Raw genomic sequence first — 22500 nt, 5'->3', positions numbered from 1 at the left:
AAAAAATGGAACCATATTTATATGCCTAATAGGAAAAGCCGTGAGATAAGAGTACGAATGTATGCTCTTTAGATATCCAAGTACACAAAGAAGAGTTTATATCCAAAAATTTGGAATCAGCCAATCAAAATAAAATACCAAAAAAGAAGAAGATAACTTAATCTAAGATTCTGCAGACTCATCTGGGCTCTGAAGAATATCACGAATGAAGTTTATGAAAGAACATAGACCACCTAAGAAGTTATGGTCAATGACACCATTACCATCAAGAACATGAGCAAAATCCACCAGCTTCACTTGTGGTCGAGCATCATCATCATTTCCCTTTAAGATTGATTCATTCTCATAGACCATTAGTATCGAACAAGAGTTGAAATGGTAGAGCGTTTGGTTCTCAAACCAGGCCTTGAGCTCCAACAACTGTGTTAATACCCCTTTGGAACTGCCGTAAACACTAGACACAAAAGCAGAGTCAGGTTTTGAACCCATGTCTGAAAGTGAGTTCGATGATACAAACTTCCTCAGAGTCAATCTCGCTCCATCAACAGTGAGCCCACGAAGAAGCTTCCTCTCGGGCTTCCAGAAACTCAACTCTTTGTGATCATACACCTCAAACCCAGAGATCCTGAAACCAGATGACACAGTTGTGGTACCAGTGTCTTTCTTCAAACATTTTTGGATGTATTCTTCAGATGCATCAGGGTACCATGTTCTTGAACCCATCTTAACATCCATTACTGATGGTTTTGAGTAGTCGGCAAGAAGATTTTCCAACACAATCATGGCTGCTCCATCAGATCCCTCAACTGCTTGAGTGCCGTGATACGCAGGGAAATATCTGCGGATGTGATCTGGAACCTCGGTGTTTGTTGAGAAAGATTCGTAGAACTTAACCTCGTTTTCACCACGAGAATCGCCTTGAAGTGGCTTGAAGAAACGACCCTTGTCATCTACAAGGGGGCCGGGCTTCCCGTCTTTAGCAATGTGTCCTGCAACCTGATGTTCAGGGACCTTGAGCTGCATCTTGGTCAGAGTATGAGACTGAACCAGAAAAATTACCAATTAGATACATAAGAAATCACTCACAAATCCAAAAAACACGACGCGGGAGAAACCAAAACTATGAATTGATGTTAAGAGGATCTGAAGTTCAGTTTCCAATGAGAAAATAAATAATCAAATGATCCCATCAGAGGCAATAAAGAAAACTTGACAATGCCCCTAATAAATAAAAGTCATAGATATGAACCACCATAGAGAAGAAGAAGATCCGGAGAAAAGCCACATTACTGAAACTGTCAAAGTGATCCAAAACTAATTTACTAGAATATCTAGTAAGCAATCAATGAACTTGTTATAAACAAAACTCAGAAACTTAGATATACCTCTACTGATCTACAAATCTACACACATTCTTTTACAAAATTGGCAACAATCAGAGCTAAGCAATCAAATCATGAAACCTTGTTCCAGAGTTTTCCAGGAATATTATAATTCTGAATCAACGAATCGCAGATCGAATATAACTAACTGTCCTACCGAGAGATCAGAATAGGGTTCTTCAATTCTCTTCACATTCTTTTAAAACAAAATCAAAATCAAAACTTTTTGTCTTGCTCATCGCTTAAAAGAAGAAGAGAAAATAAACAAAATAACAAAAGAGAAAACAACACTGAATAAGGAAAATTTCCCAATCCAGCTACTTAATTGAAAATAAGAAAATCACGAAAAATTTAGTTGCTTTTTGTTCATACAACTTTATTGCTAAAAAACGCAGAAAAGGGAACTTTACAAAAGTAGGATCCCTTCAAAATCATGAAAAGCTATTAGATTTTTAAGCAAAACAAACAATGGAAGGCACCTTTTTTTAAATGGTTGTAAAGGATGAAGTAAAAGATTTACCCAACAAAAATTAGTAGACGAAGAATGTTTTAGGGAGAAGCGATGGGGACGAAGCAGAAGAAGACGATAAGAAAGGTGTACGATTCTTCTCTTCACAAATCGAAAGCTTTGATTTTTATTATATTTTCTACTTTTCTTTTTGAGGCACCGAAGCAATCTAGCTGGACAATTATATACATTAGTTAATTATTTAATGTTATTCTCCCTTTTATTTAATACCACATGTGTCATCTTTTAAAAAATTGCTAACAATGAAATCAGCCAATCAACAAACTGTTTTCACTGATTTATGATTTATCTGCTGTATTATACAATATTGTTTTGTAACAAATACTATTGTATAGTTTATCAAATCGATGGGAACTCAATCAAACGTGAAACGTACATGTACAATTTTGTCTAAACGATATGAAAAAGGAGAAATTCAAAAGTTTCGGCGTATGATTAACTCGTGTTATTATTTTTCTCAACACGTTTATATGATCCACCTTTACGTTTTTCTTCACTAACATTGAAATAGTAGACTAAGCCATAAGCTAACATTGAAATAGTTGACACAGACTTGGGATAATATATTTGTAAGCAACACCAATTAAACTAATGATCGATTTCACAGGTTAATCCAGCTTCCAAGTTTGATTCGATTTGAGTTCGTCCCTCACCGGAGCAAAGGTCAAGAGAGTCAACGGCCGTTACTTTCTTTCACTCCGTTTTCTCTTCGAATCAAAGGTACTTAAAGAGAAGCGAGTCACCAACCGCGGCCATGGTAGCACAAACGATCGCCACGTGTGCTCCAAGCGCACGACCTTGCTTGGCGACGCGTGGCTTAGGCTCACCTCCTCGTAGCCGTAATAGTGCTTGGCTACTCCTACTCCTAGGTTTAACGGTCTTTTACACGGAGGCTAATTCTTCCGAGTCTCTTCCATGTGAGCCTTTCTTTAGAAATGGTGAGATATTTTAAGAAACTTTTGGACCGGAAACTGTGTATTCCTTGTCGTAAGATTACAACTTTGCCTAGGTAAACCCAAAAAAAAAATTATGATATTTATTATTCGATTTTGTGGTTTTAGTTAGCTGGTTGTGATTTATAATGTTTATTATGATCAGGACAGTAGACATAACTCAAACTGAACTATCAGATAGGACTATGGAAGCTAAGCATCTGCAGAGCATGTTTGAGTTAATTGATTTTGGATTCTTCAATGAAACTAAAGTAAGTCTTTTTTTATATTCTATTATAACTCTAGTTTATGCTCTGAACCTGAATCCTAATTTTGTAACTGTTTGGTGCTAATTATGTCATGGGATATTGAACAGCTAGTTGCTTACTTATCAGTTACAATGGATACTTCATGTTTGTGTATCTAGATTCAGGAGATTGTAAAGGGGGTCAGTGAAATGAACGTTCCTATATATCGAGCCAACCGGAAACTTGTCGCTACTAAGAATGGCGGGTTGGAAAATTCGTCCCCGCTCGTGTTTAACCCGTCTTGGAACAGAGAAGGTCCACGAGTACAAGGCATGCGATTCAAATATCCTTCTGTATCTGGAGTAAAACTCCCTAGAGATGAAAAAGATATTGCCTTCATGAGCGTAAGTCATCTCCCTTTTTGTTGTTGTAATTTCTATAGAAGGGTAGATTTATCTTATTTGAGAATGCATTATGGCAGGTTCTTGAACTTGGAGAACTTATAAAGACGAGACAAATTACTTCCAAGGAACTTGTTCGGATTTATCTCAAGCAACTAAAACGGTATGGGAGCTTCTGTTCGCAGTCAGATTTTGAAGGAATTCTACTTGATCTGATGTTGTCTATGGAGATTCTTGAAAATATATAGGTACAATCATGTTCTCGAAGCAGTGGTTACTTATACTGAGGAATTAGCATACAAACAAGCCAAAGAAGCTGATGATTTGCTCTCTCAAGGAACTTATCTCGGTATATGTACTCTCATGTGATAGATCCTGTTTGATGGATTAGTGACTTCTTGGTTTTTCAAGTTTCTGATTGTGTGTTTTTTTTTCTTTTGCCTTGGTAGGACCTCTTCATGGGATTCCATATGGTTTAAAGGATATAGTTGCGGTTCCCGGATACAAAACAACATGGGGTTCAACTTCTTTTAAAGACCAAGTTCTTGATTTTGAAGCATGGGTTTACAAAAGGTACTAAAAAGAAAATATCGCCATGTTCATTGATTTTTCTTTTCTGATCTTTTGTAGTTAACTTGGCAATGTCAATTGGAAACTTAGTTTTTTTGTTTGTTTAGACTAAAAGCTTCAGGTGCAGTTTTAGTAGCAAAGCTGGTTACGGGTTCTCTGGCATATGATGACATCTGGTTTGGGGGACGGACTAGGAACCCGTGGAATATTGAGGAATTCTCGACCGGGTCATCAGCTGGACCCGCTGCATCCACATCGGCTGGTTAGTTTTTATCAAAAATTAACCAATATTATGTTTCAGTGTTTTTTTTTTGGTATGAATATTATGTTTCAGTTTGATTATATATCAGTTTCTTTTCCTTTTTTGGGGAAATTAAAACTTTTGTTCAGGTATGGTTCCGTTTGCCATAGGCTCAGAGACGGCAGGCTCAATGACATACCCTGCAGCTCGGTGTGGCATAACAGCATTGCGTCCGACATTTGGGAGTGTTGGTAGAACCGGAGTGATGAGCATATCCGAGAGCCTGGTATGGTAAAAATAGCAGCTGTTTTATAACAGATTGAAAACTTCAGAATTTTTTAAGTTCCAACTCCTCTTCTTGTTTGCAGGATAAGCTAGGACCTTTCTGTAGAACAGCAGCAGATTGTGCTGTAATCCTTGACATTATCAAAGGGAAAGATCCGGACGATCCCTCATCTAGAAATATTGCGTTTGAAGATCCCTTCTCTGTGGATATCACAAAACTTACTGTTGGGTATACTAAAGATGCTGACATGAAGGTAAACAAATAGTTTTCAAACAGAACAAATGACCCGGGTTTGTGTTGATTTGACATTTGACTTCTTCAGGTGGTGGAAGTTCTTGGGTCGAAAGGTGTCAATATGGTTCCTTTTGAGCTAAATTATACAGTGGACTCGGTTCAAGGGATACTGAATTTCACAATGGATGTAGACATGTTAGCTCATTTTGATGAATGGCAAAGAACTGGCCAAGATGATCTCTATGAAGCTCAAGATCAATGGCCGGTTGAGTTAAGACGTACTCGTGTGGTTACAGCCGTAGATTACATTCAGGTTCTTTTGCCCGTTCCCGCTTTATGATTTTGGTTTTTGGGTCGGTTTTGTGATGATTATGTCCGGTCTGTTTGTTTATCTATCTGATTATGCCTGTATAGGCGCAGAGAGCTCGTGGGAAGTTGATTCGAGAAGTCGAAAAGAGCTTTACAGTCGATGCGTTTGTTGGAAACGTTACAGACTGGGAGAAAGTCTGTATGGGAAACCTTGTGGGTTTACCGGTACTAGTGATTCCAACAGGTTTCAAGAACATATCGGATCCACCAACTAACAGTTGCCGGAGAAGGACAACAACCAATGCTGGAATTTATGCTCCGCCAGAACGTGACCATATCGTAAGTAAATCCAAACGATGATAAATCTTATACACCGTTGCTCAATGGATTGAAATTTAAGAGTAGAATTTGATATTTGTAACCTTCAAATACATATATTTGGCTGTGTGTTAGGCTTTGGCATTGGGTATGGCGTACCAATCGGTCACTGATGCCCATAGAAAGCAACCGCCTATTGATGATCTTGGACCGGAGGACTCAATACCAAATCCGCCTCGAGCTTTAATCCCTCCGCGAAAGTTACACCTTTGAGTTGTTTTTTTTTTCTTCAAGTTTTGTTGTTGTTAAATTAGGAAAATAGTCAAATCAATGCTTTTGTGTTTCGTTATCAAAGAAGTTACGAAGTTATGTTATAACTTATTGTATTTTATGTCTCAACGAGCTATATAAAGTCAAAATGTTATGAAATGAAGATGTGGTTGGGGACAGTTGTTGACGATCATGCGTTCGTCGTGGTGGTCTGGTACATCACACAACCAGATCATTCTCTGTATGAAACACAATAATAGTAACATAAGTGTTATAGGGAAATTGTATATGATGATTAAAAATCCGTGAAAGGGTTTTTGTTTCCATATCGAACGTGACTGACGGTGATTGGAATTTTGGAGTTAGCCTCAGTGCATCTGAATATCTGATCAGTATAAAAAGTGGAAACAAACACGTGTTGTTTGAGTTTGTTGTGTTCGTGTCGCTTAGTGTGTTTTGTTTTTGCTTTTCTAGAAGAGGAAATGGGAAATGCGTGGGTATAGACTTTGGTACGTATTTAATAATTTTGTATGTTTGGGGCAAGTTTTGTGGGTAGGGGAATTTAATTGTTAAATGCAGTACTAACTTTGCCTTTGACTTTAGCGGACCTTGGCGTTTCTAAACTCTCTCTTATTGGTTTCATCAGTTGTAGTTCTCGATCTCGACTTTGTTGTAATACGGTTCATAATTAAAAGTTTAAACGGCGAGAGTTGACTTTATGCATTTTGTAATTTTACCTTTTTCACACACTCAAAACAAAACAAAACAAAACAAAAAGCTTGACTTGATATTTATTAGCAAATTCGCTCTTAATTATGGTCACATGCAATTTGGTTCCCCTTATTTATAACCTTTATAGCTGACAGTTGGTGAGGATGAACCATGTATGGAAAAAATTTGGAAATAAATAATTTTGTCTATAAGCCATTTTGTTTTGTCTATATGAGTCTGATTCGAAGGAATCTGACATTGTTTTGTTTACCGGAAAATTATATAATACCTAGTTTATAAAAAATGTTTTGTCTCAGGGTCTTCGACCTCTTCAGACTCATCATTTGATTTTCGGAATTTGGAATTTATCACGATTTGGAGATTACGTTTTAGCCAAACGACGTCACTTTTCACTAATAGAGATGGATTAATGATGTATTAGCTGCTCTGTTAACAGAATTGAGGATATTATGTTTATTTTGGTTCGGTTAACGAAAGATGATGTTATAAAAACTAAGTTAACGACAAATTCATAACGGTATAGAAAATTCGTACTATAAATAACAGAAAATTTGAAAGTTCGTTAACTAAATGACATTTTCCTCTTTTCTCTTTTGAGATTATAGAGTTCCAAATTGTGTGTGTTTAGTTGAAAAAACATGTAAAGTTGAAACAGACAAGTTGATTCTTACTTTTCCACAGGTACGACCTTAAAACCAACTCTTTTCCGTAAAAATAAAATCTAACCCCAAACCCAAAAACAAAGGGCACCAACACGTAATATATGCGAAACAGTGAGGTCAAATTAGACAAAACACCATAATCATCTCTTCCCTCTTGTGTTCCTCCTCCTCTGTTTTTATATTTCTTTCACCTCTGCACTAATCCCCTGAGCTCTCTCTCTCTCTCTCCCTATCTCGAGATCCGCCGTTTTAACTCTGTTTTTTTTTTTTTTAATTGGTTCCTCCCAAACTCAGAGCTTCTTCTCTTTTTGTTCAGTCATTACAGATTGGATCAGAGAGGGAAACAAGAGAGCTGTTTCTCTTATCCAGATCTAGTTTCTGTCTATCTCTCAGTTTGGTTTTAAACCAAGGTAATAATGTTCGTTGGAATTATCGAATAATTCTTGTAGATCTATCTGTTTTGTTGATTCAATTGATCATTCCGATCTGATTTCGACGTTTTGTGATTGATCGTGTATTTTTTTTTGGGCTTGATTTGGATTTAGTTTACTCCATTATAGTGCAGATCGATACGAATGTACGTTTTTGTGATTTATTATAAGATGGATTTTTTTTTGTAGCCTTTTGAATCGATGCATGTAATTGTAGCTCGATCACAAAGTTTTACCAATGCAAAGTGTTGAAAAGTTCTGAGTTTTGTTTGCTGATATGTGTTTTGGTGCAGGTCTTAGCCAGTGAACATGGCAACGGCGAGTGAGAACCAATGGCTCAAAGGAAGAGTCAAGGCTGTAACCTCCGGAGACTGCTTAGTGATCACGGCTTTAAGCCACAGCAGACCCGGACCCCCACCGGAAAAGACCATTACTTTATCTTCTCTTATGGCACCTAAGATGGTGAGTTGAGTTTTTATCTACGTTTTGACACGAAAGCCTTTTCTCACTACCAATCATAATTTGTTCTTAAAGGACAAGTCTTTTACTTTTTGGATTTTACTCTTTTTAGGCTCGCAGGGGAGGTGTAGATGAGCCTTTTGCATGGGAAAGCAAGGAATTTTTGAGGAAACTTTGCATAGGAAAGGTACAAAGTCAAAATTCTTATTACACTAGGTTTCAGCTAAGTACATATGTTTTCTCATCTGAAGTATTATGTTTCTCTTTTTCAATAGGAGGTTGCTTTCAAGGTGGATTACAAAGTGGAAGCTATTGCTGGAAGAGAATTTGGCTCTGTTTTCCTTGGCAACGAGAATCTTGCTAAGCTTGTTGTTAAAAATGGTTGGGCAAAGGTGATACCCTTTTTGTTTTACTCGAGATTATGTTGCCTGAAATGTTGTGGCAATGCCTTAGATTTCTTACATGAGAGAGGAACTCTTGTACTACGGACAGGTTAGGGAGCAAGGTCAGCAGAATCAGGATAAGGTTAGTCCTTACATTGCAGAATTGCTACAGCTCGAGGAGCTCGCTAGGCAGGAAGGATATGGTCGTTGGAGCAAGGTTGGTCTTCTCTTCCTTGCTTAGTTCTCCAAATTTTACTACTTTTTTTTATTGATTTTTGGCGATGGTTTGTTACCTGACTCCAGGTTCCTGGTGCTGCTGAGTCGTCTATCAGAAATCTTCCTCCTTCTGCTATTGGGGACTCTGCTGGCTTTGATGCCATGGGTCTTTTAGCTGCAAGTAAGGGCAAGCCCATGGAAGGTATTGTGGAGCAAGTCCGTGATGGAAGTACTATTCGTGTTTATCTTCTTCCAGAGTTCCAGTTTGTTCAAGTTTTTGTTGCGGGACTCCAGGTAATGAAACTTTTTATCTCTGCTCTTGCTGCATGTGAGGTTGGCATTTTAACATATCATTTTGAAACACAGTCAGCAATTTTTCTCTTTCAATGTAGGCTCCATCGATGGGAAGGCGAACCGCAAATGGAAGTGTTACTGAGACAGTTCCAGATGAGCCGAATGGAGATGGTTCTGCCGAGTCACGAGGTCCTCTAACCTCAGCTCAGAGACTTGCTGCGTCTGCAACATCATCCATTGAAGTTACCTCTGATCCATTCGCAGCTGAAGCCAAGTACTTTACCGAGCAACGTGTTCTTAGCAGAGATGTAAGGGATTTTCTCAACAACTTCTCTCCTCTTTTTCTGTGTTTGGCATTTGGAAATTCTCAATTTGAGCTGGATATTGCAGGTTCGCATTGTTCTTGAAGGTGTTGACAAATTCAACAATCTGATTGGTTCAGTTCATTATTCTGATGGTGAAACAGTTAAAGACTTGGGTTTGGAGCTCGTTGAAAATGTATGTTCTCATATTAAGCAGTTATTTGATTTTCAACATGAATTGCATTTTAAGTCAATGGACTGATAATGATTTTTGCTCTATCCTACTGTATAAGTGGTAGAAACTACTTTTTTGTTGATTCATATACAATTTTCTCCCTACTATTGCAAAGGTTGTTACTTAAAGATAAATTTTGTTGACATCTAATGTAATTCAGTTGGTGACACTGGTTGCTATTATATCTTCTTAGGGTCTTGCTAAATTTGTTGAATGGAGTGCTAACATGATGGAGGATGAAGCTAAGAGAAAGTTAAAAGCTGCAGAACTTCAATGCAAGAAAGATAAGGTTAAAATGTGGGGAAACTACGTTCCTCCAGCTACTAACTCTAAGGCAATTCATGACCAGAACTTTACGGGAAAGGTAACACGTCCTGGCCATATTCTTTTTTAAATACTGTTTTTCTCCTCTGCTTATTGATTTATTGTTTATATCTCTCTGTAGGTAGTGGAGGTGGTGAGTGGGGATTGTGTTATAGTTGCCAATGATGCTGTTCCAATAGGGAGCCCAGCGGCAGAGAGACGGGTCTGTCTTTCGAGTATCAGATCTCCAAAAATGGGTAACCCACGTAGAGAAGAGAAGCCCGCACCTTATGCTCGGGAAGCAAGAGAATTTCTGAGACAACGGCTTGTTGGCAAACAGGTATTGAGTTGAGCTTTCTACACTAATCATTGTCTTTGTTGTGCTCACATATAAACAAGATTTGGTTTCTTTTTCCCTGCAACAGGTTATTGTTCAAATGGAATACTCAAGGAAAATCACCCAAGCAGATGGTCCTACCACATCTGGAGCTGCTGATAGGTTCATGGATTTTGGCTCAGTGTTCCTTCCATCTGCTGCCAAAGGTGATTCCGATGAAGTGGCTGCAACATCTGCTACAGCAATTGCTGACGGTCAGCCGGCTGGAGTGAATGTTGCTGAGCTCGTTCTTTCCCGTGGTTTTGGAAATGTGGTTAGACATAGAGATTTCGAAGAGCGATCAAATCATTATGATGCCCTTCTGGCTGCTGAAGCCCGTGCTTTGTCTGGAAAGAAAGGAATCCATTCTGCAAAAGAATCTCCAGCCGTGCACATCACAGACCTCACTGTGGTAAGTACATATATATCTGTACACATTTTTGAATAAACTCATTTTCCTTGGTTGCGTTTTTCAGTAATCTAATTGGTAAGCATATATTTGTCTCAGGCGGCAGCTAAGAAAGCTAAAGATTTCCTGCCATCCCTCCAAAGAATCAGGAGAATACCTGCAGTCGTGGAATATGTCCTCAGCGGACATCGGTTTAAGCTTTATATTCCAAAGTTAACTTGTAGCATTGCCTTTTCATTCTCTGGAGTCAGATGTCCTGGCCGTGGCGAACCTTTTTCAGACGAAGCTATCGCTGTAATGAGACGTAGGATCATGCAGAGAGATGTTGAGGTAACAAAATGCACCCCTAAATTTACATCTCACTCTCCTATTCTCCTATATGTTTTTTTCTTAGTCTATTATAATATTCACACAGATTGAAGTTGAGACTGTGGATAGAACTGGTACTTTCTTGGGATCCATGTGGGAGTCAAGGACAAATGTGGCGACAGTTCTGCTTGAAGCTGGTTTAGCGAAAATGCAGACCAGCTTTGGCGCAGACAGGATTGCTGAAGCACATCTTCTTGAACAGGCCGAGAGATCTGCTAAAAACCAGAAACTGAAGGTGACAATCATTTAAATGTTACTGTGTAAAACATTCTCCCTTTTCAAAACGTTTAGGCCAAAGCCAGCTAAACCGTTTTTGATATTTCAGATTTGGGAAAACTATGTTGAAGGAGAAGAAGTCTCAAACGGAAATACTAATACAGTAGAAACCAGGCAAAAGGAGACCCTAAAGGTGAATATATTTACATGATTCTTCACAAAATTCATATCATTTTTGTAAACTATAAAAGGCAATTTCTTTTGATTACCTATGATTACAGGTTGTGGTTACAGAAGTACTTGGAGGTGGTCGGTTCTATGTTCAATCTGCTGGAGATCAGAAAATAGCTTCGATTCAGAACCAGCTTGCATCCTTGAGTATTAAAGACGCTCCCATTATTGGATCCTTCAATCCTAAGAGAGGTGACATCGTCCTTGCACAGTTTAGCCTTGATAACTCCTGGAACCGTGCAATGGTAATTCCAGTTCACTTTCTTTGTTTTTTAGTTTTCTTAGCTTCTTGCTTATTCATTCAAATCAATACTTGTGTTCAGATTGTGAGTGCACCCCGGGCAGCGATCCAATCCCCAGATGAGAAGCTCGAGGTTTTCTACATCGATTACGGAAACCAAGAGACAGTCCCATACAGCGCAATTAGACCCATCGACCCTTCGGTATCCGCAGCACCAGGGCTTGCTCAGCTCTGCAGACTTGCCTACATAAAGGTTCCAAGCTTGGAAGAAGATTTTGGTCCTGAAGCTGGAGAGTATTTACATACGGTGACGCTGGGTAGCGGTAAAGAGTTTAAAGCTGTGATTGAAGAAAGAGACACTTCTGGAGGCAAAGTCAAAGGGCAAGGCACTGGAACAGAATTTGTTGTCACTCTCATCGCTGTCGATGATGAGATCTCTGTAAACGCTGCAATGCTTCAGGTCGGTTTTCTCTCACCTTGTCTAAAAAATATTTCCAAGAATTGGTATTGACGATGATGATGATGAACAGGAAGGAATAGCACGAATGGAAAAACGTAAGAAATGGGAGCACAAAGACAAACAAGCTGCTCTTGATGCTTTAGAGAAGTTCCAAGATGAAGCTCGCAAGTCGAGAACTGGAATCTGGCAGTACGGTGACATTCAATCCGATGACGAGGACACTGGTCCTGCCAGAAAACCTGCCGGTGGTCGCCGGTAAATTATAAAAACCAATAAGTTGTGATATGGTTCAAATGGACCATGAGGTAGGGAGAAAAGCTTCGGTCTTGAAGCCATGTCGAACTTTTTGTAACGTTTTAGATTTGTTTCTTTCCTACTTCTTTTAATTTATACTTCTTTTTGTTGTTGTTATGGACTTTTAAAGAAATTTTCCATGTAGGTACTGAAATAAGGGCAAGTTTGAACGATACTTACAGTTTTGTGTGTTTTCTTTATGTGACACTCCCTCTAGAAAAGAAGAAGAGATATACAAAAATTTTGTTTTCTTTCACTTATATTGCGTTTAGCTATGCTAGAAGTCTAAAATTAATACCAAAGTTATTTCTTCATCTACTTAAAAACGTTCGTCTGAGAAACGTGGAGAAGCTCCTCTACCTTGTTTATGGTTAGAAGTATCATCATACATGGGAAATATCCGAAATCAACACATGGGCTTTCATGTCGTTTCTCCACGAGGCTAGAGAAGTTGTATAATGGCAGAGACGCCATGAAGATTAAAACGAATATAAATCTGATTTGTGCCCGTAAGTGTGCCGCCGCATGTAAGTTCCTCCCTTGGTAGTCTGTTCATTTTTGTGTTTAAGAGCCAATTCTATGTTTTCAAACGAGTATGGTGCTATTGTTGTCAACCACTAGCATGAAGAAAGACTTTTAATATTAAAAGTATTAATTTCGAGTTGTTAACATCGCTCAAGCGCTATTGTTGGTCTGTTATATCATATTTCAAACCAAGTGTTGATCCATATTCAGATTCAAACGAAACTAAAAGCATACAAAAATAAACATGTTACAATCTTGTAATCTTGTATTACACTGTCTATAAACCGAAACAAAGAACCCCCAAAAATCAAAATCTACGCCTTCTTTTTCTAACTATCACGCCTTGTCTGCTTCTTACGTGGCACAGCTGCCGTTTCTCCCTTCTCCTCTGTCTTTGTCTCGCTCGTTGAGGCCTCAGTTGCTGTTTCCGGTTTCTTCTTTTCCACATTAACCTGCACATAACAATTCAATACGCCAAACTTCGTTACGCAACCAAGCCAATAATACCACACCCAAATAAAAACTGACATGTTTTTTTACCTTTGCACCACCAAATATCAGCTTGAAGAAGATGGAGAGGAAGACAAGCACGACGGAAATGAGCACACCCATGGTTAAGTTTGGCTGTGTTTCAGCTTTCTCAATAAGTTCCTACCAAAAAAAAAAAATTGCAGATTCTCAGTAAACCTTTTCTTCTTCTTCATACAATATGTTCTAAAGTCTAGGAAATGACAACTTACCATGATCTTTGACTTGTACGCACTTAAGAAAGAAATGTCTGCGATCTTGTACAAGAGGTCGAACACCTTCTTCTGCACCAATGCAAAGACAAATATAAGTAAAACGGATTTGTGCAACTTTTTCATATCCCGTGGTGAAAATCAATTTACCTGGTAGCTCTTGAGACCATCTGTCTCACCAGCAGCTTCATCCTCTGCCTTTTGTTTCTCTTTCTCAACGTCAAACTTGGGCTTCCATGTGGTTTGTCTGTACGTTTCAGCAACCTTTTCGTCTTTAGCTATCAAGACGTTGTCAAAAATGATACCATCTTGCATTGTCCAAATCTCAATACCAATGGCTGCAATAGGTTCGTAGTTCGGTGTATCAAGCTCAAAGTAGTCAGGGTTTGGAATGTCTCTGGGTTTCCAGATTCCCTTGTAAGCTGGATTATCTATGAGAGGTGAGCTCCATTTGCCCTTGTAAGCAGGGTTCCTCTTCATCGGTCGCTTCCATTCGCCACATCCAGGTGCTGCCTCACACTTGGGGTTGGAAACCTTAGGAGCCTCCCACTCACCATCTTCCTCATCATCCCAATCTTCAGGCTTGCTTGCCTCAGGGTCTTCGACCTCTTCAGGCTCATCATCCAACCATCCTTCGGGTTTCTCAACTTCCTCATCTTCGATCTCCATGGGTGCCTCCTCATCCCAGTCATCAGGCTTCACAGCACTAGGATCAGGAATCTTGGCTCTCTCATCCCAGTCTTCTGGCTTCTTGTCCTCTGGATCAGGGATGGTCTTGGAAGGGATCAAAGGAGGCTCAAAATCTTCAGCAGACATTAAATTACCCTTCTTCTTCTCCTCACCATCAACCAAAATCCTCACCTCATTATCAGGTTTCAAGATAGCAGTGTAGACATGAGAAAGCTTGTCAAATGGAACAGAAGGAGGGAACTTGAGATGGTGCTCTACAAACTCGCCACTCTTAGGATTCTTATGCTTCAAGATGAAATGCACCTTGTTGGTAGCACCACACTTGTCAGGTCCAAACATGATAGAGTAAGGAGAATCATTATCAAACCCTTGGGGAACCCATCCAGCTTCCTGAGGACGAAGATATTTCAAGTAAGCACCACCACACTCGAGCCCTTGTTGGAAACGAGCCTCGTATTGCAGAACAACAGTTCCTTCTTTAAGGTTCAGTGGCTCATCGAGCTCTTTCACTATTCCGTACTTTTTAGCTTTCTCACTCACTAGAAGTCCATGATCATCATGCCCTTCACTCTTCTCGTGCTTCCACACACCTGGAAAAGAGATAACCTTTTAGCAATTTAAACAAAAAAATTGCCAGATTCCCACAAAAGTCTGTTGCTTATCCACTTCCAGCAAAATCCCAAACATTGTTCTAAATCTGGAAATCAATAACAGCACAACTTATTCTACCCTTTGATTCTAAACTTACCATCATTAACTTCAACGAGCTAAACAAATACCAAAAATTCCAAACAAAGAGCCATCAAAGAAGAGAAATGAAGCTTTTACTTACCTTGGTATTCAGCTTTCTCCGAAACAATCCAACGACCATCAAAAGGTTCTTCGAACGATTCATACAGGACCTAAACAAAAGAAAACACAACAACAAGGTTATTACAAATTCAGTGGACAAATCTAAAAAACAGAACTTTCTCCAACGGAAGACAGAACATAAATACCGTTTGGTCGTCACAGTGGCAAAGATTCGAAAACGAAACCAAAGCCAGAAGCAGCAGCGAAACGAATGTAAGAGTCCGTTCTCTCATCCTCGCGAGAATCAAAAGTCGAATAAAAAGAACAGAGAAGTAGATCGGAGATGAAGATGTAAATCTTTACATATCTCCCGGAGCTTTCCCGGATATATGTATATATACTACTCTTCTCGAATCTTCCTTCTACTTCGTATTTTAGACCTATGAATCGAACGCCACGTGACATTAACCTATCACTGAGAGACACGTCATCCAAAAGCACGCAGCCATACGTGCCAATTTCTGGCGGTCTTGATCATGCTATTGGGCCTTAGCCCAATATAAATTGATTCGATCCGCTCGGCTTATAAATTAACTCTGTTACCCATCTTATCCAAAGACCAAACCGACAGAAACTCGTTATAATCTGAATCTGAGTCTCCACTTCACTAATACTTGCTCTCTCGTAATTTCGAGATACTGAATAGGACATTAATCGCTACTTTTAAAGCAAAGTTTTAACCGTTATTTCAATTAGACATAATTTACAAACTGTTCAGTAACAACAACAAAAACAAAATACAAACTCAAGTCGTCTCATTTCACAGGATTAAACCTTAACTAAATCCCATTCGACTTCCTTACCAAAAAAAAACAAAGTCGTTTTATTTGTAGGAAAAACATGGAATTATCGAAAAACACATAATTAAAACCAGTCGTATATAAATAAAGCTTAGTGAGTCGCATGCATCTTAGGATCAACTCCGACATCCTTAAGCGTCAAGGCACGAGGTTTGTGAGCGAACTGGTCTTTCCTGATTGGATCGGAAATCACATCCTGCTTGTCAAACTCTTGAACGTGAGCTATTTTCCTGAACCAAGACCTGTTGGCGAACCTGTCCGCTTCATCTAGAACTCGATCGGGATCTTCAATCTCGGGAACAGTCTCCCTTGTCTTCTTGTTGACACGCACGCTAGGGTTCTCGTGGAGATGAAGATAAGCAGTGTAGAGACCGAACGATACCGACAATGAGATCATTCCTATGGAGACGTAAACAGGTGTGAAGTCAGCTTTTGTAGCCGTCGTGGTGGTGGATGATCTCTGGCCACCGTACTCTGTCGCCACCGTAGAATACGCTTTATTGGATCTCGGTGTTGCGGCTGTGGCGTACGTTCTTAACCTTTGCATCATGCTTTTCAACTGACCCTTCAAACATACAAAAGATAAAAAGTCAAAACAGAGCCACTAAATCATAGAGAAAAAACGACGTATTAGGTTACTTACTGTTGATCGAACGGCCATAGCTGGGTTCTTGACGAGTGATTTAAGTAAAATTTTGCTGAAAGAGCTAAAGTTCGCGAAATCTGCTGAAACCAAAAGCAAGATATTGTACTTCTACTTATTGTGAATGATGATACTTGGAGTGATTTAAGTTTTAGATTGTGGGATATAAAAAAGGAAGATGGAGACACCTGGAACTGAGAAGAGAAATGTAGAACGTATACGTGTAAGCATTTAAGAACATGCAGTTTAGGTCGTGGAAGTCTCATGAAGATCCACGTCACATCATATTCCATATTATTGGGATTTCACTGCAGTAATATACGTATATTTTATTCCATTGGTTCTGTGTGTCAAAATTGAAATATAAAAAGAGATATAAATATATTGTCAAGTACTTGAATGACCTATTCCAAAGGATAAAACCCAAAAAATAATTTAGTCTTTATACAAGTAAAGCTTCTAGATAGTCCTCCTACTCTCGTCTCACCAGTCGCATTAATAAATAATACGACCTTGTGATAATCACATTGCTCCTGTGCGTGCCTAGGTTGACGGAACCGTGTCTTGCTATTGGATGAACCAATGCCGTTACTAGAAGCTTAATTATCGATTCCATGAAGAAAAAAGAAAAAAAATTCCATGTTTGAGAATTGAGACTGAAAAAAAAAAAAAACATCTCGCTGTTAACGGCTTGTTTATATTGTAGCCATTATTATTCTACAAAGTGTGTGTATAATTAAATGTGATTATATTTATGAAAGAAAAATCGTAGTGACCTGCCTATATATCTAAAGATAGTGAATTCAATATATTATTTAATTTTGAAAGAAAAGTAAAAGTAACGCTATTTGGGATAAGACTGAACTAAAGTGGAGAAACCTTTCTCAATAAGGAATTAAAACAAGATTTTTTAAAAATTAGTAAATTGATACGAGCTGGACTAGTAGTGTGTGCTTGGTGCTTACTAGCTCCCACTTTAATGGAATTAGTGCTTATTCGACGTAATTATTGTCCGTTGCTATTTTTGTTAATAGATAAAAACGGTGTAAAGAGCTTTACTACAGTCCTCTCTATATAAAGAAATTAAGGCCTACTACTACTGTAATCACATTATTCACGTTCATCTTTGCTTTATATTCTTAATCATTTTCTATTATGTAGAACGAATGATAATCATTAAGAAAAATAAAAATCTTAGTTTGCAATGGTTTTTTCTTTTCCAATTCTTGCAGTTTTTGTTTTTTTTTCTGAAAATTTAAGGACTGTACGTTTTTATCAAACGGATGATACAAACTCTCAATATTAGTGGGTTGAGCGAGCCGAAGAATGTATAAGTGTGGTCCTCGTATATGACCACTAAACTAATATCAGCTCTTGGAATATGTATATGTTATTTCTAGTGGAGTTGATGACATTGATTAGTATATATATAATTCTACAATCCTCTTGTATATTTAATTGTCGTGAGCAACTAAACAAAAAAAAGAAATAAGGAGTTGCAAATAATAGAGTAAATAAATAAAACAAAACTTACGTAGATGTCAAGTACTAAATCGTAAATAAATAGATGTTAGTTATTTTATAATACTAATACATAACTGGTTTTTTCTTTTTCAAACCCACGAGTAAACTTGTAAAAAAGTTAAGTTAATTTGGCAAATGTCCTAACTCTCCTAGTTAGTCATGTACTACTAGTAAAGCAAAAAAAAAAAAGGTACAGTATTAACGATAAACAGCAATAAGTGTATGATACGAAAGTTGAGATAATCATATACAATAAACAAGTGGAGGATGTATAGATAAATATAGCAAAAAAAAAAGCTATGCCGACGGAAAGGAAAAGAATAATAATAATAATATATAAGACTACTCCTTCGGTTCCATCGATCTGCTGCAGAGAAACCACCTCGATACTTCTTGTCATCTCTTCTAATTTCCCTTCTTCGATTTTCATTATAATATGTTATGTTTATTCCACTAGCCTGATCATGCAAGTCCTCGAAATTATAGTTGAAATCATTGATTTGCAGCATAATTGCCAGTATAATTGAGTGATTCGACAAGTTTTGTTTTTATATATATTCTATCAATAAATTTTAGCTATTAAGATACCAAATAACAATAATGGTTTTTACTAATTAAAACCAAAAAAATGGCTGTTTGAACAAAAATCTCAAGTTTCGTAATCATAATTTTGTTATCTTTGTTAGAAGGATTATTACGTTGTTTTCTTCTGCATCCAATTTCGCAAAACAAACATAATATACAGTAAAACCTCTATAAATTAATACTCGGTAAATTAATAATCTCTATAAATTAATAAATTTTTCCGGTTGACTTGGGACCAGTGTAATTTTAGACACATTTCGATAAAATAATAAGATAATAATTTTTTGAAAATCCTTTGTAAATATATGGTCCCATCAATATTATAAATTAATAATTAGGTAAAATTTTCAAAATATATGTATATATAGACACATTAGTTTTTGTTAGAATTTATTTCTAATATTTTACTATATCAAAAATTGTTAGCATTCTATATCAAGACATAATAATTATGTTTTTCTTTGGAACTAATTATATAAAATACTAATTATCAGAATTAAATCTTATTTTTAAATAGCTTTTTGAAAAAACTTTCCAAATTATGAAAATCTCTCTATAACCTCTATAAATTAATAGATTTTCATGGTCCCAACATTATTAATTTATAGAGGTTTTACTGTATATGTAATTATTGTATTAAAATAAAAGTATTTAAACCAAATCTCAAGTTTCACCAAGTTTTGGAAATAATGTATATATGCTTTATAAATATTTTACTAGTACTATAAATAATGCAAAAATGGATATCTTTATAGAAAGTAGAACCATGCACGTTATAAAAATGTTTATTTAAAATTTTACCGACGTTAGGTATAACTTTCAAAAAGATTCCATGGGTTGAAAAATAAAACTGATGCGAGCAAGACTTATAATATATTCATGTTTAAACAATAATAGTAAACTAAGTATGGTATTAGTTTGGGATATGGGACCAGATGAAGCATTATAAATGGGATGAAGCATTAGACGTAAAAAAGAAACACTAACCAAAACGGTTTTAATCAACTCACCTCCTTGTTGAAGTCAATTAATCTCTAAGCAAAGGAGAAGAAAGATATGGAGGATGAGACGGATAAAGACGGCGGCGGCGGCGGCGTACTAACAAGGTTTGGAGCTACTACGGTTAACTAGGTAGCTCGGTTCCGTTATCTTTCTCCTGAAGGATACAAAAACGGCAAGTCATCAGAGGCAAAGGGAAGGCTACGCCTTTCTTCTTCGTTTTCACTTCTTTTTTATTTTCTCTTTCAAACTTCTTCTTTATTTTTCCGGTGGTGTTAGATTCCGATTGTTTTTTATAATAGTTCTACGTATGTTCGATCGATCCTGCAGTTGTTTCTTTAAAAAAAAACTATCTTTATATATATATTAAGATCCAAGTTGCGATCCACGAATAGCTTATAGTCGACGTAGCACCGTTGCTAACTCTACTGACGGCCGTGACGGATGTGAAAGGGTTTGAGATACGATCATGACGGTTCTATGTTAAACTATATGGTCATTTATTTTGACAACTATTCTTACTTTCTAACGGATGTGAAAGAGTTTAATTATATATATATGGTTCAATTAGAATGCATAGATCTCGTAGATATATACTTTTGGGTTGTTTAATTCCATCTTATATTAGTGATTTTGTGACCAAACCCACCTGAATCCGCCTTCACCTCCACGACCGAAAGAATTGTTGTTGCCAATGATTACTAATTCACAGTCAACACTTTCTCCCCCAATTATTCTTCTTTCATTTGATTAGTTCCAAGTCATGATAGCATTTACGATTCCCATAACATAAACTATTCCAATTAACCTTCTTATCTTAATCTACATAAAGATCAAATATGTGTGTATTGTTTAAGGAATTGCACAATTTACATTATAAAGGTTTCATAACTTTAATGAAAATCCCATCCAAAAATAGACGAAAATGAAAAATAATCCGCTAATTTTTAAAACAGACACTAAAGCCGAAACCAGTTTTTTAATAATTAATGTTTAGGTATGACATCGCTGTCATCGCCACCAAGCATAATCTTTGTCATTACCACAAAGCATAATTTTATTCGAAATAAAAAATAATATAATTGATCACAAAAGAGTTATTACTGAGATAGTATAAATTAAAGATGAAAACTTAAAACGAATATGTTAAGTCCATGGAATTAAAATTAATTATATTTCTGATAAATATGTCTATCAAAATGCTTATAAAAACTCTATTAAACTAAAATAAAAGTGAAAGAAAGTAGTATATCCAAATTTTCAGTAAATATAAATTGAATAAGTCAATAGTGTAAATAAAATATATGATTTGAAATATATAAATAGCCACATTATAATAAGTCAACTCTTTAAAAAAAATCCACAATCATGTAGATTTGTAAATTTTAAAATGTTGAATAGTTAAAATCAAATCTTAATGAACAATAAAAAAAATTATGTACATCCATAGCAATGCTTTAATATTCATAATTATAAAATCTTTTATATATTTAAAGATATTTTTTTAAAAATGAACTTTTTATAAATTTTGAGTTCATTTTCTACTAAAAGAGATTATAGACATTAAAACATATATATTCTTAAGAAAAACCTATTAAATGAAAGATATATAATTTAGATTTTTGTATTAATAAATATCTTTATTCTAGATTATTTTCATAATTATGCTGTCATCTATCTAGATAAATACAGATTGTTGAATAAAAGGTATAACTATATATATCTGTATCGATTTAATACAAATTACATTCTGACAATTAGAATGTGTAATTAAAATAATTAATAAATTCTGATATAAATAGTTGAAACAGGTTTTAAGACATCAATGTTGGTCTCAACAATGGAGTCTTCATCTTCTCAATCTCGCTTTGTCAAAGTTTTCAAAGAGGGTAATATCATTGGCAGAAAACTCAATATCTTCGCCTTCAATAACTACGAGAGCGTCGTGGCCGCTTTGTCTAACATGTTTGATACAACAATTAGATGTAAGTAACTAACAATATATTTTAAATTAAAGAAAAAGAATATATCAGTTTTATGGTTTTTTTTTCAAACTATCAGCAAAATTTTAAGGATTTCAAAATAATTATTAAAAAAAATGAATTCAGTGAGGTTATTAATGTAAGACAAGGGCTCCAAAATCATTCAATTTTTTTTTTGTCTAACTTAAGCATTTTTTAAGCATTTAAAAGTATTTATTTTTTTTATTTTTATTTTTTTAGTTTTGGATTACCTAATGATATGTGTGATAGTGGTGCGTCACTTTGATCAGTTTTCCAAACCAAATACGTAATTTAATTTTTCTAATAGGAGTTACTTTGATGTTAACAGACGGCGACGGAGATAGCTCTGTATCTAGGAATCATCATCATACGTTAACGTATTTAGACAAAAATGGAAATTGGATGATGGCCGGAGACATCTCTTGGGAGTATGATCCATCTCAATTTCATCTCTCTTTTTAAAATATAATGTCGGTTTCATGTGTCTTTACTCCCATGTTTTGTTGCAGCAATTTTCTGAGTGCAGCTCAAAGATTATATATCAGGAGCCCCGGTGTCCTTAAACCTTGATTAGTACTAGATTACCACCCGATATGTTAACACAATTCCAACGAAACATTTCACACCTCTTCAAATGAAGTTAACTAATCTAATATTTGTAAAGTTAATTACTAGTTTATTACTTAACGAAAATAAATGATTAGTATAACTCTAACCAAGAACTACACTTGTCTCCCTTATTACCCTGTCGGATTGTGTTTAGTTAGAGAATAATATACATGTTGAAAGATCTATAATTGGTGTTG

General features: G+C 36.5%; 6 protein-coding genes across 9 annotated transcripts; 3 read left to right on the top strand and 3 right to left on the bottom strand.

Moving 5' to 3' along the window:
* Window positions 1-41: 41 nt before the first annotated feature.
* On the bottom strand, window positions 42-2018 carry LOC17884204 (inositol polyphosphate multikinase alpha). Of its 4 annotated transcripts, none has more exons than XM_006288322.2 (2): window positions 1862-2018; window positions 42-1041 (listed from the first exon to the last, which is right to left on the bottom strand). In XM_006288322.2, exon 2 carries the CDS (start codon window positions 1021-1023, stop codon window positions 163-165), a length of 861 nt encoding a protein of 286 aa, XP_006288384.1. In that variant the 5' UTR covers window positions 1024-1041; window positions 1862-2018; the 3' UTR covers window positions 42-162. The 4 variants fall into 4 exon arrangements, with proteins under 4 accessions (XP_006288384.1, XP_023635933.1, XP_023635934.1 ...); XM_023780165.1 differs by having other exon boundaries at window positions 1903-2018; XM_023780166.1 differs by lacking the exon at window positions 1862-2018 and adding an exon at window positions 1464-1843.
* A 465-nt stretch (window positions 2019-2483) lies between these two features.
* On the top strand, window positions 2484-5879 carry LOC17883266 (glutamyl-tRNA(Gln) amidotransferase subunit A). The gene is given in 13 exon segments (XM_023781218.1): window positions 2484-2836; window positions 2838-2920; window positions 3010-3115; window positions 3271-3495; window positions 3573-3655; window positions 3741-3841; window positions 3942-4065; window positions 4170-4324; window positions 4453-4589; window positions 4672-4842; window positions 4912-5136; window positions 5238-5471; window positions 5586-5879. Coding segments are annotated over 13 exon segments (1953 nt in total). The 5' UTR covers window positions 2484-2665; the 3' UTR covers window positions 5724-5879.
* Window positions 5880-7334: 1455 nt separating this feature from the next.
* LOC17881064 (ribonuclease TUDOR 1) lies at window positions 7335-12531 on the top strand. Its single transcript, XM_006286930.2, has 17 exons — window positions 7335-7524; window positions 7839-8007; window positions 8117-8191; window positions 8280-8396; window positions 8497-8604; window positions 8691-8897; window positions 8996-9205; window positions 9288-9395; window positions 9628-9798; window positions 9880-10077; window positions 10163-10525; window positions 10622-10852; window positions 10938-11126; window positions 11217-11300; window positions 11389-11583; window positions 11662-12039; window positions 12110-12531. Exons 2-17 carry the CDS (start codon window positions 7855-7857, stop codon window positions 12296-12298), a joined length of 2976 nt encoding a protein of 991 aa, XP_006286992.1. The 5' UTR covers window positions 7335-7524; window positions 7839-7854; the 3' UTR covers window positions 12299-12531.
* Window positions 12532-12999: 468 nt separating this feature from the next.
* LOC17883682 (calnexin homolog 2) lies at window positions 13000-15450 on the bottom strand. The gene is made up of 6 exons (XM_023780637.1): window positions 15287-15450; window positions 15121-15190; window positions 13749-14878; window positions 13599-13670; window positions 13399-13509; window positions 13000-13310 (listed from the first exon to the last, which is right to left on the bottom strand). The coding sequence occupies exons 1-6, from the start codon at window positions 15371-15373 to the stop codon at window positions 13188-13190; spliced, it is 1593 nt and encodes a 530-aa protein (XP_023636405.1). The 5' UTR covers window positions 15374-15450; the 3' UTR covers window positions 13000-13187.
* A 348-nt stretch (window positions 15451-15798) lies between these two features.
* Window positions 15799-16712, bottom strand: LOC17882027. Its single transcript, XM_006288747.2, has 2 exons — window positions 16584-16712; window positions 15799-16505 (listed from the first exon to the last, which is right to left on the bottom strand). Exons 1-2 carry the CDS (start codon window positions 16599-16601, stop codon window positions 16032-16034), a joined length of 492 nt encoding a protein of 163 aa, XP_006288809.1. The 5' UTR covers window positions 16602-16712; the 3' UTR covers window positions 15799-16031.
* Window positions 16713-21504: 4792 nt separating this feature from the next.
* LOC111830148 (auxin-responsive protein IAA31-like) lies at window positions 21505-22486 on the top strand. Its single transcript, XM_023781532.1, has 3 exons — window positions 21505-21676; window positions 22023-22122; window positions 22204-22486. Exons 1-3 carry the CDS (start codon window positions 21517-21519, stop codon window positions 22262-22264), a joined length of 321 nt encoding a protein of 106 aa, XP_023637300.1. The 5' UTR covers window positions 21505-21516; the 3' UTR covers window positions 22265-22486.
* Window positions 22487-22500: the final 14 nt, after the last annotated feature.

The sequence above is a fragment of the Capsella rubella genome, unplaced genomic scaffold, assembly GCF_000375325.1.
Source record: "Capsella rubella cultivar Monte Gargano unplaced genomic scaffold, Caprub1_0 scaffold_6, whole genome shotgun sequence".
Taxonomy (NCBI): domain Eukaryota; kingdom Viridiplantae; phylum Streptophyta; class Magnoliopsida; order Brassicales; family Brassicaceae; genus Capsella; species Capsella rubella.
Note: the sequence above shows the minus strand (reverse complement) of the source record. Positions and strands in the feature narration are given on the sequence as shown.

Coding starts and splice junctions, on each gene's coding strand:
- LOC17884204 (XM_006288322.2), bottom strand. CDS start 1,023: ATGCAGCTCAAGGTCCCTGAACATCAGGTTGCAGGACACATTGCTAAA.
- LOC17881064 (XM_006286930.2), top strand. CDS start 7,855: ATGGCAACGGCGAGTGAGAACCAATGGCTCAAAGGAAGAGTCAAGGCT. Junction 10,078..10,162: donor AACGGCTTGTTGGCAAACAG/GTATTGAGTTGA, acceptor TCCCTGCAACAG/GTTATTGTTCAAATGGAATA. Junction 11,301..11,388: donor GGCAAAAGGAGACCCTAAAG/GTGAATATATTT, acceptor CTATGATTACAG/GTTGTGGTTACAGAAGTACT.
- LOC17883682 (XM_023780637.1), bottom strand. CDS start 15,373: ATGAGAGAACGGACTCTTACATTCGTTTCGCTGCTGCTTCTGGCTTTG. Junction 15,191..15,286: donor GCCACTGTGACGACCAAACG/GTATTTATGTTC, acceptor TCTTTTGTTTAG/GTCCTGTATGAATCGTTCGA. Junction 14,879..15,120: donor GGAGAAAGCTGAATACCAAG/GTAAGTAAAAGC, acceptor TCTCTTTTCCAG/GTGTGTGGAAGCACGAGAAG.
- LOC111830148 (XM_023781532.1), top strand. CDS start 21,517: ATGTTGGTCTCAACAATGGAGTCTTCATCTTCTCAATCTCGCTTTGTC. Junction 21,677..22,022: donor GTTTGATACAACAATTAGAT/GTAAGTAACTAA, acceptor TGATGTTAACAG/ACGGCGACGGAGATAGCTCT. Junction 22,123..22,203: donor GCCGGAGACATCTCTTGGGA/GTATGATCCATC, acceptor GTTTTGTTGCAG/CAATTTTCTGAGTGCAGCTC.